The 15927-nt window shown below is 45.8% G+C and overlaps 1 protein-coding gene across 1 annotated transcript in view; it reads left to right on the top strand.

Annotated features, from left to right (window-relative positions):
- Positions 1-15927, top strand: part of cdk14 (cyclin dependent kinase 14) — a 257958-nt gene that overhangs the window by 390 nt on the left and 241641 nt on the right. Inside the window, exon 1 of the mRNA XM_034102038.1 lies at positions 1-65. This exon is cut by the window's left edge and continues 390 nt beyond it. Within this exon, the coding sequence (XP_033957929.1) occupies positions 1-65 (65 nt within the window). The remainder of the gene's footprint in view (positions 66-15927) is intronic.

Genomic DNA, 15927 nt, shown 5'->3' with positions numbered 1-15927 from the left:
CCCGCAGAAGATCGGGAAAATGAAAAAGTTGAGGAGAACTTTGTCGGAGAGTTTCAGGAGTATTGGTGAGTAACGGGACTGTTTTCTATTATCCAAGCCTTTGTGCACGATGTGAGAGAGAACCGTGTCCAGCTGCTGCTCTGTGGCGAGTCTGTCAGAGCCGCGAAACACTCCGCAACTTGGCCTGGCAACATTTTCTTATGAACCTTTCTGTGCTTTGACAGATTCATAGTCAAGTTTATTCAGAGTTATGAGGAGGATCTCTGGAGAATCACAAGTGGGAAGGTTTCCTGACATTCGGTTTCATAGTTTAGACTTATATCGTTTTTAAAAATACTTAACATGTGAACTGATGACAAAAGCATTGAAAAACTGAAACGTTGACTTAAATTGAATGTATAATGTTAACACAATGTGTACTATTGAATTTGATTAGGTTAGTTGAAAGCAATAATATTCAGTTGAACCTAATATTTTGTATTGAAACTTAACATTATTTATTTCAACTAACCTAATACAGTTATGTGAAATCTGTAGACATGACACATTTATTTAAAGTCAACGTTTCAGTTTTTCAGTGTGATGAGCTGTCAGTGACAACGACAGCTTTCTACATCATCATCATCATCATCATCATCATCATCATCATCATCATCATCATCATCATCATCATCATCATCATCATCATCGTCGTCGTCATCATCACGTATGAGTTTGCTTTAATTCAGCATAAAGTCAAACCTCTCTGTTGGAAAAACTAAAGAAAAAAAAGAAAAAACGACAGTTATTATTTAACTGTTATTCTCAAAACTGTTTCCATTCACTTTCATTCAGTTGATCCTTTGGTTGGAACATTTCAGAAAATGGTAAAAACAACTCACCCTGAACTCAAGCTGCACTCCCCAACAGTACCAGCTATTCACCGTATTCTTACATCAAATGAAGAACCTCGTTTTTTGAATGACAAAGTATGAAGACATGTTGATTGTGTTCTCAGTTACCGTGAGCCCTATACCGTCTGCCAGTACGTGTTTAACGGAATGAACCCGACCTCCATCACATGTCTGTCAAATGAGATCAAACCATCTCCAAGCATCATTTTCACATTGTGTTCTAATCTCATGTATGATGTGCTGGACACATTACATTTAGTAAACACACTCATTCTAATTTAGCACATCCCTCTGCTCCTTAATTAGTCTGACAGATATTCAGTGATAATTATCATAGACTTTATCATATCATAAACTAACCATATGACGTAAGACTGCATATAACCTTATTATAGTGGAGTCAATATCCTTCTGTTCAATCAGTCAATACTGGCTGATACAACATTTAGAACATAGTGGAACCACCCTGAATCACTCGGATCATGGTTTGGTTCAGCTGGAGGCGTGTGGTGCAGTGGGTTGTGTGTTGGTGGTTCAAACCCCACTGCAGTCAGCATGTCGTTGTGTCCCTGAGACACTTCACCCCACATTGCTCCTGTGGGGAATGTCCACAGTGTTGAGTATGTGAGTCTCTTTGGATTAAAGCGTCTAACAAGTGGCGTGTCAGGTAATCTGACCAAAGATCACAAACTGAACAAGTAAAAAATACTTAAATACAAAATCTAAAGGATTGAAAATCAACACACACACACACACACACACACACACACACACACACACACACACACACACACACACACACACACACACACACACACACACACACACACACACACACACACCCACACACACACGCACACACACACACACACACACACACACACACACACACACACACACACACACACACACACACACACACACACACACACACACACACACACACACACACACACACACACACAAGGAGGCCAGAGTAAACCCTCTCCTGAAGAAACCCACTCTCAACCCGTCTGATGTTATAAACTACAGGCCTGTCTCTCTCCTCCCGTTCCTGTCTAAAACACTTGAACGCGCTGTCTTTAGACAACTCTCCTGCTATCTCCATCAGAACAACCTTCTGGATCCGCACCAGTCTGGTTTCAAGGCAGGTCACTCCACAGAAACTGGCCTCCTTGCTGTCACTGAGGAACTGCACACTGCTAAAGCAGCCTCCCTCTCCTCTGTCCTCATCCTGTTGGACCTGTCTGCTGCATTCGACACGGTGAACCATCAGATCCTCCTTCACACTCTCCAAGAACTTGGAGTTTCAGGCTCTGCACTTTCCCTCCTCACCTCATACCTCAAAGACCGCACCTACAGGGTCACTTGGAGAGGGTCCGAGTCCGACCCTTGTCAATTAACTACAGGGGTCCCTCAGGGCTCTGTTCTTGGTCCTCTCCTCTTCTCCCTGTACACAAACTCGCTCGGATCAGTCATTAGCCCGCATGGTTTTTCATACCACTGCTACGCTGACGACACCCAATGAATCCTGTCCTCTCCCCGCTCAGAGACCCAGGTCGTCGCACGCATCTCTGCTCGTCTAGCTGACATCTCTCAGTGGATGTCTGCTCATCACCTCAAGCTCAACCTTGACAAGACTGAACTGCTTTTCCTTCCGGGAAAAGATTGTCCCTCTCTTGACCTGACCATCAACATCGGCACCTCTGTTGTTTCCCCGACCCAGACTGCAAGGAATCTGGGAGTGACCCTGGATAACAACCTGTCCTTCACTGCAAATATCGCGGCTACTACCCGCTGCTGCAGATACACACTTTACAACATCAGGAGGATGCGTCTCCAGCTGACCCAGAAATCGACGCAGGTTCTGGTCCAGGCTCTCGTCACCTCACGCCTAGACTACTGCAACTCCCTCCTGGCTGGTCTACCTGCATGTGCCATCCGACCTCTGCAGCTCATCCAGAATGCAGCGGCTCGTCTGGTCTTCAACCTTCCTACATTTTCCCACACCGCTCCTCCGCTCCCTCCACTGGCTTCCGGTAACTGCTAGAATCCACTTCAAGACACTGGTACTTGCGTACCATGCTGTGAATGGATCTGGCCCTTCCTACATCCAGGACATTAAACCGTACACCCCAGCACGTGCCCTTCGCTCTGCATCAGCCAAACGACTCGCTGCACCCTCGCTGTGAGGGGGACCCAAGTTCCCATCAGCAAAAACACGTGGGTTTGCTATCCTGGCTCCAGAATGGTGGAATGAGCTCCCCATTGACATCAGGACAGCAGAAAGCTTACACACCTTCCGGCGCAGACTGAAAACTCATCTCTTTCGACTCCACTTCCAGCGATAGAATGACTAACAAAGAACTGCTAACAGAGCACTTATATACTAATAAAGGACTGGCTTATCTAAAGCCAGTTGAGTAGCACTTGAAACGATTGGCTCTTTGAAACCTGATGTTCTTTATGATTCTGTTTTCCTCAAGGTTGTGTCTTCCTGGTCGAATGTACTTATTGTGATTCGCTTTGGATAAAAGCGTCAGCTAAATGCAATGTAATGTAATGTAACACACACACACACACACACACACACACACACACACACACACACACACACACACACACACACACACACACACACACACACACACACACACACACACACACACACACACACACACACACACACACACACACACACACACACACACACACACACGTGGTGAACCGTCAGGGCCTTCAAGGTGTGTGTGTGTGTGTGTGTGTGTGTGTGTGTGTGTGTGTGTGTGTGTGTGTGTGTGTGTGTGTGTGTGTGAATGAATGAATGGCTGGCTCTACGAGAAGCTGAGAGATGAGCAGACTGAGTTTGGGTCGATGCAGCAGCAGAAGAAAGATTGGCATTGACTTTTGTGCCGTGCTGACGCTCGTCTCCTATTGGCCATCTTTCCTCTCATCTCGATCAACTCATCTGAGCATCGATCGCCTCGGCCCGCTGCACGAAGCTTTAGCAAAGCACATCTAAGAGCCAGCTTCAATGTTTACGTCCCTGTAACCGTGTTGATCCAACCGGCCCCCGTGGGCAGCGCTGCGTCACATGGTGGTGCAACGTGATGTGGGCGACATGTTGTCAGAGGACTGATGCCTCTGATCACTAGAGAGCTGTTGTCATGAATGTGAGGGTGGCGTGTTTGCCATTTAAAAGTCTTTTTCACCGAGTTACACAGAAACAGCGTTATTAACGACTTCCTCTCCTCCCCTAAAAGACCCTCATTATTACCTCTCCTTCAGCTGAGAGCGAAAGGTCAGTCCTGGACCTGCAGGATACATCTGGGCAGTGGAGTGAATTAACTGAGCATTACTGCCGTTGAGATGCCCTTGAGCAAGGCAATTAACCTGCAGCTGCTCCGGAGGAACAGACGGGGCTGCAGCCTCAACATGTGGATGTGTGATTAAGAGCGAACACACTGTTGGCCCCCCACCTCCCTGTTGGCCCCCCACCTCCCTGTTGGCCCCCCACCTCCCTGTTGGCCCCCCCCCTCCCTGTTGCAGTCTGAATTCAGATGTTCCATAAAGCTCACAGTGACCTGGATTATAGAACATTCTGGCACAGCTAACAGAAAGTGAGGATGCAACATTGAGATGCAGTTTTTTATGGAAAATATCATTTAAAGTTAACTTTTTGTATGGTGTGTCATTCAACCATTACTTTCATTTGATATTTCTATTTATGCATTTATAAACCGTTTTATAGGGCATGTGCGATGTGTCCTCTTGCTGAGGACAGGTTACATCAAATGCCGTAACTTGCGAGAGTGCTGATATATTTTGAACGTTCATTCATCAGAACTAGAATCAGTATTCCTGCATCAGTCCCTCAGCAGGGCGATGTGGTGTTGCAGCAGAAGTGGCATCGCAGGTACTCACTCTCTCTCTCCACACATGCACATGCCACACACCTACCCCCCTCCTCTCTCTCTTAAAGGGATAGGCTTCCCTAGTCTGCACTATCCTCCAATTATAAACAGAATAACATCGGCAATCGGCATCGGCAAAATTGTGACTCTAAACATCGCCATCATTATCATCCCTAGTATTGAGACTCAACATGTTGCACAGTAGTAGCTGTGTGGGCCCACGTTATCCATGTATTGCATAAAGTTGTATGTATTCAAATAGTTTCATACGTTCATAGTCATTGGGATTCATGTTGATTAATACGAGTGGACAGGGCGGTGATGGTGAGCGAGAGAAACCATCTCCTTTCTCTTTCCTTTTTTTATTTTAATTCCAGCCTTGGTAAAGAAGTTATATTGTCACTGTTATCCACGCTTATAAAGCCCAGATGAACCCGATAAGAGCTCAGGGGCAGAGTGTGCGCTTATAGCAGTCCGCTGTACAGAACCTGTAGTCTGCCCACAGCAGCAGATCAGCGACACCCTGTGCTGCATCATTATCCCATCACACAGTGGGAGTGCAGTCGGATTCTCTTAGTCCGGATGAATCCTCCTTCACGTCTTTCCTTAACCCCATGACGTTCTCACTGAGGTTGAGGAATAGTGGTTTGGAGAACCATGGGTCCTGTTTTTTTTTACTATTCGACCGTAGCCATGGTCTTCCTCCACTGCGAGCTGTAAACACAGACTACAGTTATCCAAAGAGAAAGCCACGAGAAGCAGCTGCTGAATAAAAGGCCTTCTCTCTCTGAAAAGCTATTTTTCAGAGTAGATGCAAATGAAAAGTATACACCCTAACCGGCTAGTATGGATGGTATCAAATGGAAAATTATGTCAATGATTAGCCTGGCCAGGTTTTGTCTTGGGAGCACTTATTTTAAATATGTATGTGGCTTTTTACTTAATAGAGGAGTTGTCGATATCTATGTTCATTTTGTTCATTTAAATTTGTTGCCTTCTTAAAATGGTGGTTTGATCAATGTGTTGGTACAGCGGCAGTGGTGAGGGTGTTGGACGCGGGGGTAGTACGCCGTACCCCCACTTATTTGAAGCATGATTTTTTTAATACTCTAATAAATATAAAGTCATTGCCAGTGTTATCAGTTGCAAGTGTGTATTTGTTGTAATAATGACGAAAACACAATAGGCAGATTTCACAGTAATTATAATAAAAACGTAGCTCAAGCATTTATGCAACTTGATTTGAAGCGTGTGTGTGTGTGTGTGTGTGTGTGTGTGTGTGTGTGTGTGTGTGTGTGTGTGTGTGTGTGTGTGTGTGTGTGTGTGTGTGTGAGAGAGAGAGAGAGGCAGCACCGTGTGGGTGTGTAGGCTGACCAGGTGTCGCTCACTGTGCGGGACTGCACACACAGACAGCATTTTTATTATTTGTCCCGCGTCCCACAAATTGAGACTATGTCCCGCATTTGAGTGACAGTCGCGCAGAAAGGCCGGATCGGCTCGCTCACTTCGCCGACAGCTGGCACCGCCCTTTATTATTATAGTGTTTAAACGGCATGATGTAAGTTGCGCTGACAGACGACACAGAGGTCCACACACAGTGACCCCCCCCCCGTTGACAGTTCACGAGCGCGTGCATAGTGTCTCCCCCCGTCCACCACCCCGTCCACCACCCCGTCCACCCAGTAAAAAATCCCCACTACACCACTGTAGGTGCAGGAGTGACTGTTTACCTTGTGTTCAGGTAATCTAGGCTGTTAACTGTCTCTCATCAGTTTGTTGACTTGAATAGGATGCAGAGACTTTGCCATTTTGCAATAGTTTAAATCTGTGTATGCGCTAGTGAGCACGCTCATGAACTGTTCGCTGTTCACTGTATGCCTCGCAGCAGGGTTACTGTGCAGAGCGCATAAAGCAGACCCTTCACGCCATAGCGAGGGGTCCCCCTATCTGAAGAAGACTGAAATGATCTCATCTTGTCTCTAATGCTTTGGACAAGGTTCACCTCTGGCTGAACAACATTTGCTTAAGAGTTCAACGTAAAAAAACCAGTATGCATGATGTTCAGTAAACGACCAGTCAAAATCGAAGGATCCAATGTGTTTTTAAACGGAGCAGAAATAGAACTAGTCCCCCACTTCAAGTATCTTGGAGTCATACTGGACTGGAACTTGACTTTTAAGAAACATATCAAGAAAGTATCCAATACTATTAAATTCAACACATTAGACCTTTCTTAAGTGTCAATGCTGCAAAGTCATACCTCCACTGTGATTCTATCCCACATTGAATACTGTTTGCTTGTGCCACAGACCTGAAACCCAGAGAACAGCTGTTCAAGAGAGCGATCCAGGTGTTTGACAGAAAGCCACATTCATACCACCACTGTGCCATCCTTGAGAAACACCATTTCTTGAGTTTTGACCATTTTAAGTCTTTTAAAAGTATGTGTTTTATTTATAAATGTTTACATGGACTGCCCCCCCCCCCCCCCCCCCCCTAGGGGAATTCATCCACAGAAAACACACTGGACGTCGCACTAGGTCAGAAACCAGAGGAGACTGTGAAGTCCACTGCAGACGGGCCACTTTCGAACAAAATGTCCTCTCCGTTAAAGACAGCTCGTTGTGGAATAGCATCCCAACTGAGATATGGGATTGTCCCACTCTCAATAGCTTCAAAGGTCAACTCAAAGAATGGTTGAGAAACAACCAGACGTGCAATCACCGCTAAATGCACTTTAACACAGGGGTATCTCCTCTTGCACTTTAGGTAGCTCTTGTATCTTCTCTTGCACTTTATATGTCGTAGCTGTTATATTGTATTACCATGTCATAAATACTCGTGTATGCTGCTCTTGCTGTTTTGCATATCATGTATTTTGTTTTTGCCATGTTTGTAAAATGTAAACTTCTTAAATGTTTTATGTGAGGGACTACGGATGGAAATTAGCTCAAAGCTAAATCTGGCACTGTTACGCTTGACACATTTGAATGTTTTAAGTGTTCATTACTGTGCATTGTCCCTGCCAAATAAAGCATTAAATAAATAAACACATAAATAAATATGCCTTGTAAAGCTTTCTAGAGTATGCAAAAGAAGAAGCAGCTGAAGTTAAGATTCATCAAGTATCAGATCATCTTTACATCTCCAATACGTGCTTATCACATTCTGGGTTGGAGGGGAAGAACTAGCTGTGAGATGTTTTAAGATTAAGCCAAAAAAAGCAAAATGTACGGCATTTGGACATTAGCTTTAGCATTTACAGTGTAAAGAACTCAACTGCATCGTGTAGCTGCTGCCTGATCCATGGCATTGATCAGGGGCGTCGCCTGGACCTGAAAACATTCTGGGCTTAGCCCACAGTGGTGGCGGCCGCGGCGCTACAGTGGAATGTTCTACTGCAACACTCCCCACACGCAAACACAGTACACCCGCGACTGTTACAATGAAGGCTCGATAATCAGCTCACGGCATATAGGCAGGGGTAAAGTGTTATTTTTTATGAGTGGGGAGCGGACCTCACCTCCTCTTGGGGGGTCCGGGGGCATGCTCCCTCGGGAAGATTTTTTTTAAATATTGAAGTTGAAAGCATCAATCTGTCAGGATTATTATGTCATGTCACGTTTCTATGTGTGGGTGTGGGTGTTTTTCCGTTCTCCTTGTCATGTTTTCCTCCCTGTATATTGTCTGGTCTCTTTTCCCTGTGTTTTCATGTCGGTCGTTAGTTTCCCTGGTGTGTCAAATTTCCTGATTGTTTTCACCTGTCACTCCTTGTGTGTCTCCTGTGCTCATCAGTGTCAGCCCCGCCCCTGATTGTTCCCACCTGTGTCTAGTTACCCTGTGTTTAAATTCCCCTGTCTCCCAGTGTTCAGTGTCAGTTCGTCTTGTCTATTGTCATAGTATGGTCTATGCTCCTGGTACTCATGAAAAGTTTTTGATTCCTCATTCATTCATTTTTTGTTCTCTGTTTTTTGTCATCTCGACTAGAGTTTTGGTGGTTACCTTTTTGTTCATTTTTGCCAGTCATGGAAAAATAAAGTATCCTACAATACTTTACCTCTGTCTCCCTGTCTGCAATTGATCCAACATCCTAAGTGCCTGAGATCGTAACAGAACAAACTAACCATATGGACCCAGCAGACTCAGCCCTTTTGATGCGGAACGTCTTGGATACTCTCTGGAGTACATTTTTTATACGTGGAAAGGCGCCTCATCTAGACGGGGTAGAGAGGCTGCGTTGAAGGAGGCACGTCAGGAGGTTGCTCGCAAGCCCTGGCTCTGGAGCTTGTTGCCCGAGTGGCTTAAGGTTTTCTCACGCAGCCCTGAGTGCCAGTCTTCATGTTCTGACCCTTTCTTGGGGTCTGGTCTGGCTTATGGAGGTCCACGGAGCCTTCAGACGGCTGCTAAGAGAAGGAGTCGCAAAGCCAAGCTAGCAGCCCGAGCCCCAAGAGCCATGGCTCCTGCCCCAGTACAGGCCCCAGCAGCCATGCCTCCATGCTCCAGTACCGGCCCACGCAGCTTTGCTTCCATACTCCATTACCTGGCTTACACAGCCAGGGTCCAGGCTTCCGCTCCGCGCCCAACAGCCATGGTTCCTGCTCCAGTGCCGGACCCAGCAGCCATGGTTCCGTGCTCCAGTACCATCCCACATAGCCATGGTACCGTGCTCCAGTACCATCCCACACAGCCATGGATCCGTGTTCCGGTTCCTTGCCCAGCAGCCATGGTTCCGGCTCCAGTGCCGGCCCCAGCAGCCATGGCCCCTGCTCCAGAACCGGACCTTACAGCCATGTTTCCGGCTCCAGAACCGGATCTTACAGCCATGTTTCCGGCTCCAGAACCGGCCCATGCAGCCATGGTCCCTGCTCCAGAGCTGACCAATACAGCCATGGTCCCAGTTCCAGCGATGGTTCCGGCTCAAGTACCGGCCCCAGCAGTCATAGTCCCGACTCCAGCACCTCGTCTCCTGTTGGCTCTCCAGCCGACGCCAGCTCCCCGAGTCCTGTCGGCATCCAGGCTGACTCCAGCACCTCGTCTCCTGTTGGCTCTCCAGCCGACGCCAGCTCCCCGTGTCCTGTCGTCGTACCGACCGTCTCAAGTCTCCTCTCGAGTTCCCTCTCCAGTTCTCTCTCAAGTCTCCTCTCAAGTCCCTGCTCGAGTCTCCTCTCGAGTCCCCTTTCAAGAAACTTCTCAAGTCCCCTCTCGAGTTCCCCATCGAGTCACCTCTCGAGTTCCCTATCGAGTCACCTCTCGAGTCTCCTCTCGAGTTCCCTATCGAGTCACCTCTAGAGTTTCCTCTCGAGTTTCTTCTCAAGTCACCGCTCGAGTTCCCTCTCAAGCCCCCTCTCGAGTCCCCTCTCAAGTCTCTTCTTCAGTCCCCTTTCAAGTCAGTTCTCGAGTTCCCTCTCAAGTCTCTTCTCAAGTCTCTTCTCGAGTCACCTCTCGAGTTCCCATTCAAGACACTTCTCGAGTCACCTCTCGAGTCCCCACTCGAGTCTCCTCATCGAGTCCCCTCTCAAGTTCCCCCTCAAGATTCATCTCTCAAGTTTCCTCTCGAGTCTCCACTCATGTCCCTACTCAAGTGCCGTTGGAGGTTCCGCTGGGGGTCCTGCCAACCCCATGTCCTGTTTCGTTGGAGGCCTCAACATCACCTGTCTCGCCAGGGGTCCTGCCAACTCCTTGTCCTCTTCCGTTGGTTGATCTTGCCGACACCTGTCCCACCGGCTCCCGTTCCTGTCCGGTCAACACCGTGTCCTGGCCGGTCCCCTGAGAGCTGTGGTCTTCGCCCCTCCTCGAACTCTGCCTTGCCCCCGGGGCCGTCCGCCCGAGACCCCCTCCGCGAACTCTGCCTTGCCCCCGGGCCGTCCGCCCGAGACCCCCTCCTCCAACTCTGCCTTGCCCCTGGGCTGTCCGCCCGAGTTCCCCTTTTTGAACTCTGCCTTGCCCCGGGCCGTCCGCCCGAGACCCCACCCATGGTTTCTGCCTTACCCCCGGGCCGTCCGCCCGAGACCCCTTCCTGGTCCTCTGCCGTGCCCTGGGCTGTCAGTCAAGGCCCATCCTCCGGACCCCCTCCACCCACCCTGCTGGACGTTTTGGATTTTTTTCTATGTGTGGGTGTTTTTCCGTTCTCCTTGTCATGTTTTCCTCCCTGTATATTGTCTGGTCTCTTTTCCCTGTGTTTTCATGTCGGTCGTTAGTTTCCCTGGTGTGTCTAATTTCCTGATTGTTTTCACCTGTCACTCCTTGTGTGTCTCCTGTGCTCATCAGTGTCAGCCCCGCCCCTGATTGTTCCCACCTGTGTCTAGTTACCCTCCGTTTAAATTCCCCTGTCTCCCAGTGTTCAGTGTCAGTTCGCCTGGTCTATTGTCAGGGTAAGGTCTATGCTCCTGGTACTCATGAAAGGTTTTTGATAGAGATGTCCCGATCCGATCACCGATCTTTTTCTCCCGATTCCGATCTTTTAAAAATCACGTGATCGGCTCCGATCCCCGATCACGTGATTTTTAAAAGATCGGAATCGTGAGAAAAAGATCGGTGATCGGGAATCCTTAAAACTAATTTTTATTTTATTTTACAAAACAAAAATGACCATGTAAAGTCATCCTGAGGCCTTATTTTTTTTGTTTAAAGTTACACAACATCATGTATGTGTTGCTTCTTTTGGGCTTGTTTTCAGACCTGGTTGCTTATTTCTCTCAAATCTGGCAACAGAGTGGGCGCAGTGTCTAATAGTAGCAGTAAGCTAACGAGAGGCTACGTTCAGCTGGTGACTCGGGAGTCGGACAGAGCAAATGTCAGGAGTTTGGAAGTATTATAAAATTGAAAGCGAAGGCAGTGTAACAGCCAGATACAATGTTTGCAAGAAGGAGGTTCCGCGTGGTGGAAAGAACAGAGCTACGTTCAACACGACCAATCTAATACGATTGTTTGTTTTTTCGTTTTCCCCCCCATTTTTTTTCAAATTGAATTTATTGAAATCTCCAATATCAACGTAAGAGCTTGTGCCTCTTCGGGGGGTGCTAACACTTAACCATAAACGTTATCGTTTACTTTCTCCGTCTTTATATGTAGATATTACTTTTCTCCGTTAATCTCCGTCACGTTGTTTCCAAAGCAACAACAACTTCCTGTCAACAGCGCTACCTCTCCTTCAAAATAAAAGCATGTCCACAAATAGGAAGCCAAGCCAAATTACACTTAAGACACATATACAACTGCAACGAAAGTAACAAACACAATGCGATATCCTTTTCAATTTCAAAGAACACAAATTGGGTTACATTAACAAATAACTATAAAACAACAATACTGTAGAATAACAAAAAGAAGTGGTTTGCTGCTGATTACTATTGAATTGTGTTACTCCAGTAAGATGGAAATATAATACTTTGTTTATTCATGTTATGTTAAGCTGCTGTTGTTCATTGCATTATTACTAGACTAGTTAGTCTTAAGGCTAGAATTCTGCACTAAGCCACAGTTTTATTTTATTTTATTATTTGTGACTGAATGTGAACTTGTCAAGCTACCTCTTTCCAGTAGTTATTTTTGTTTTGTTACTGCACTATCTGCACTCAATTTGTTTACATGGTTATTTTGTGGTGGACCACTGATAAGCTCTATTTTGTTTTGATCCAATGCTGCACAACTGGGGGGTATACTGCGAAGCAGGATTTTCGCTTAGCCGGCTAAATTCAGGGAAAACTCCGGCTTTCCGGTCATCCGAAGCTGGTTCTCTTTTTAGCAGGCTAGATCTCCATGGTAACTGATGCTAAGCAGCTAACCTGGTCGGGACCAGGTTAGGTTGCAGGCTAAGAGCTCAACTCAGTGAAAGCACCGCCTGCTGACCAATCAGAGCTCAGTGTGCGGAGTTTAAAGCGATCAAGTCATATTACAGGAGAAAGGAAATACAGAAAAACTGCCGTCGCAGGAAAGACGGCCGGCAAAAATCACCGACTGTGTGAACGTGAACATGAATAGAATATCACCTCCATCTTCAGAGCAATCTGACTATTATAACATTAGCGTTAAGAAAGCTTACTTACATATCGGCCACAACATAAGTAACCGGATCAGAATAACATTAAGTACAGTCCGCGGCATATCACTTCATAATGTATCATATATCTCCTGATCTGAGTCAGCTGAGCCGTATCTGGCCGTGCAGCACTCACAGTGTCACATACTGGATGCAGAAGTATTATTTTAAGCAACACATAAGTTGACGAAACACTCGAGACAAATGTAATTGAAGTCAGATCGTGTTTTAGACGGGCAGTGATATCATAAACCTGTTAATGTACGCATTCAAACACTTTTTCTTTTGCCAGCTGTATTCACCTTGCAGGTGCAGCTATGTGGCTTTGATCCTGGATAAAGTGTTTAAGTCATGTTTAAAGTTTAACTTCTTCATTTTTGACTAGTATTAAAGTTCACTCTTCATTCAGGAAGTATGACGCTGCGCTGTCAGTACGCTTCTCCATGTTTGTGATTGGTCGAATGCTCCAAATACCACCCCTTTCATGTGAACGCGCACCTAACTAGATAGGACACGGCTGGCTTGAGCGATCCACTTGATAACCAGCGTCGTAGAACAGTTTAGCGAGAGCGCGTATGTTTTGGATTAGGCCAACCGGCTAACTCAAACATATCCAGGTTAGGTTGAACCAGGTTCGTAGTATAGGCCCCTGAACTGATCCAATGCTGCTGTGAAAAAAAGAAGCTATATCCATGATGGATAGTTGGGTACTGTCATTTAAATAAAAAAAAATAACCTTAAGGGACAACGTGAATGCTTTTTTCCTTTTTGTTTCTTCTTAATGCATTGCATAAAGATCGGATCGGGAAAAATCGGTATCGGCAGATTGTCAAACTCAAATGATCGGAATCGGATCGGGAGCAAAAAAAGGTGATCGGGACATCCCTAGTTTTTTATTCCTCACTGCGTGAGCGCCTTCATTTTTTGTTTTGGTGGTTTTCATTTTTGCCAGTCATGGAAAAATAAAGTATCTTACAATACTTTACCTCTGTCTGCAATTGGGTCCAACATCCTAAGTGCCTGAGATCGTAACACAATCTGGTGCACTTTGAGAGCAACATGAAGAGATCTATGGATACATCTCTCAGCACCCATATGAAACAGAACCGTAAACAGATTTTCTTTTTCTTTATGGATATTTTACAAATCACTCCCCTTTCAAACTGTATTCTTGTTTTACTGCCATATAGTATTTCATAACTGTTTTCCCTTAATTCTCTTATTTTTTTTATAACGATAATGATCATATGAAGGGTGTGCTGCGGAAATAATCTTTTGAATAATTTGTGACCAAACCGTTTGAGACCCACTGAGATAACTTAGACTAAAGTTAACTATCTAAACCAGGGATGGGCAACTTTGATGGTGGTGGGGGCCACATCATTTATGTACTGGCCACCAGGGGGCCGCAGATTCACTTGGAATACGTCACACATACAACAATTCCATGTGTTGTATGTAATTATTAACAAATATACTAAGTCTGACATCTTCATTGACATTTTACAATCTTTCAGGGAACATCCTCTAATAAGCTCACTAAACAAATATCAGTTCACAGAAATGTTATTTCATTTTTACAAGTGGCAGGTTATTAAACAGTGGAATACAACTATTTTAAACTATTGGAAAGCACGGAAAATGTGTGTGTATTGAGATTAACCATTAGATGACATACACATGAAGTCATGAACACTAACCCAGACATTAGTTGTCTAACTTGAACGTAAAACACTTGTAGCCTGTCTCTGCATTCCCCTTATTCCACAATAAGGGTCAACACAGACACCCGTCAGCCCGCACTCTGCTGTTCCTCAGCGCCACTCCCCCTCCCTCCCACTGAAATTATGAATTAAAAGCGTAGTAATCAACGTCACAGCAGGCATAACAACAGCCGGTGTTTCTTGTGAGGGTTTCCCCGGGAAACAAACACAATACACACAAATGCGTCACAGATTATTTTGTATTTGAAATCATGTACGCAGCTTGCGACGTAACTAGGAGTCTAGTGGACGGTATCAGTACTACAAGTAAAAAAAAATAATGCCTGATCTAAACACTCAGAGAGTCCTTTAGCTCCTTATGTCCGTTAGTGCAGCTAGCTAACCCGATGCTAACAACACAGTCCCTGCTGGCCTCTCTCTCTCTCTCTCTCTCTCTCTCTCTCTCTCTCTCTCTCTCTCTCTCTCTCTCTCTCTCTCTCTCTCTCTCTCTCTCTCTCTCTCTCTCTCTCTATGCGCTATTGCCACACACACACACAGAGCCGAGCTTCAATGACACAAGCACACGGTTATTTCCATGCAACTCTCTGATTGGTCTGGTGTCTTGCCTCTGTTGTATTCACTGAACACGGGAACAGTCCTGCGTCCTCTCTTGTGTCATGATGAGGTTCACGTAAAGCACGGTTAATGTATTATATTATTGAGGGGGAATTGTCCGGGGCTACAGAAACAACATTCGGGGCTAAAGCCCCGCAGGCCCAGGCCAGGCGACGCCACTGGTATTGAGTGTGGCTTTGCGGCTGAGATGATGCTGTCTGGGAAGTCTTTGGGGAGTGTGTGTGCTCACCTCTGAGGAGAAGGAAGCAGCAGTTTCACGGCTCAGTAACCAGGCTGACACTGCTTCCAAACACTCAATCTGACAAACGAAAACAAACCTCATACCACAAAGAAGCCCCCGGGCCCTCTGGCCTTTCGCCATCTGTATTGCCTTTCTCATTAGACATCTTAATCATCATGAGGCGTTAATGACTGAAAGTCATCACTTGCCTATTATTTCTTCACAAGTCTAAATCAAAGCTGCAGAAACAAACGTTTATTCCCCTCCCCATAAATATGAAGGATATCGATCCCACTGGTAACAACAGGATCCTCCCCCGCAATGAATGAGCAACACAGCGGAGTGTCATTGATGATGGGAGAAGTAGATGTATAAACACCTGAAAAGCCTTTTGTATAGTTTTACTTATTACTTATAAATCTTAATAACCATGATATCCTTTGATTTACTGGTTTACGTCTGTCCTCTTCTTGTGAACACATCTCCAAACCATCTGGAAGGTTTCTTTTGTTTTAGTTTTTTT

The sequence above is a fragment of the Pseudochaenichthys georgianus genome, chromosome 16 (genome assembly GCF_902827115.2).
Source record: "Pseudochaenichthys georgianus chromosome 16, fPseGeo1.2, whole genome shotgun sequence".
NCBI classification, from domain to species: Eukaryota; Metazoa; Chordata; class Actinopteri; order Perciformes; family Channichthyidae; genus Pseudochaenichthys; species Pseudochaenichthys georgianus.
Note: the sequence above shows the minus strand (reverse complement) of the source record. Positions and strands in the feature narration are given on the sequence as shown.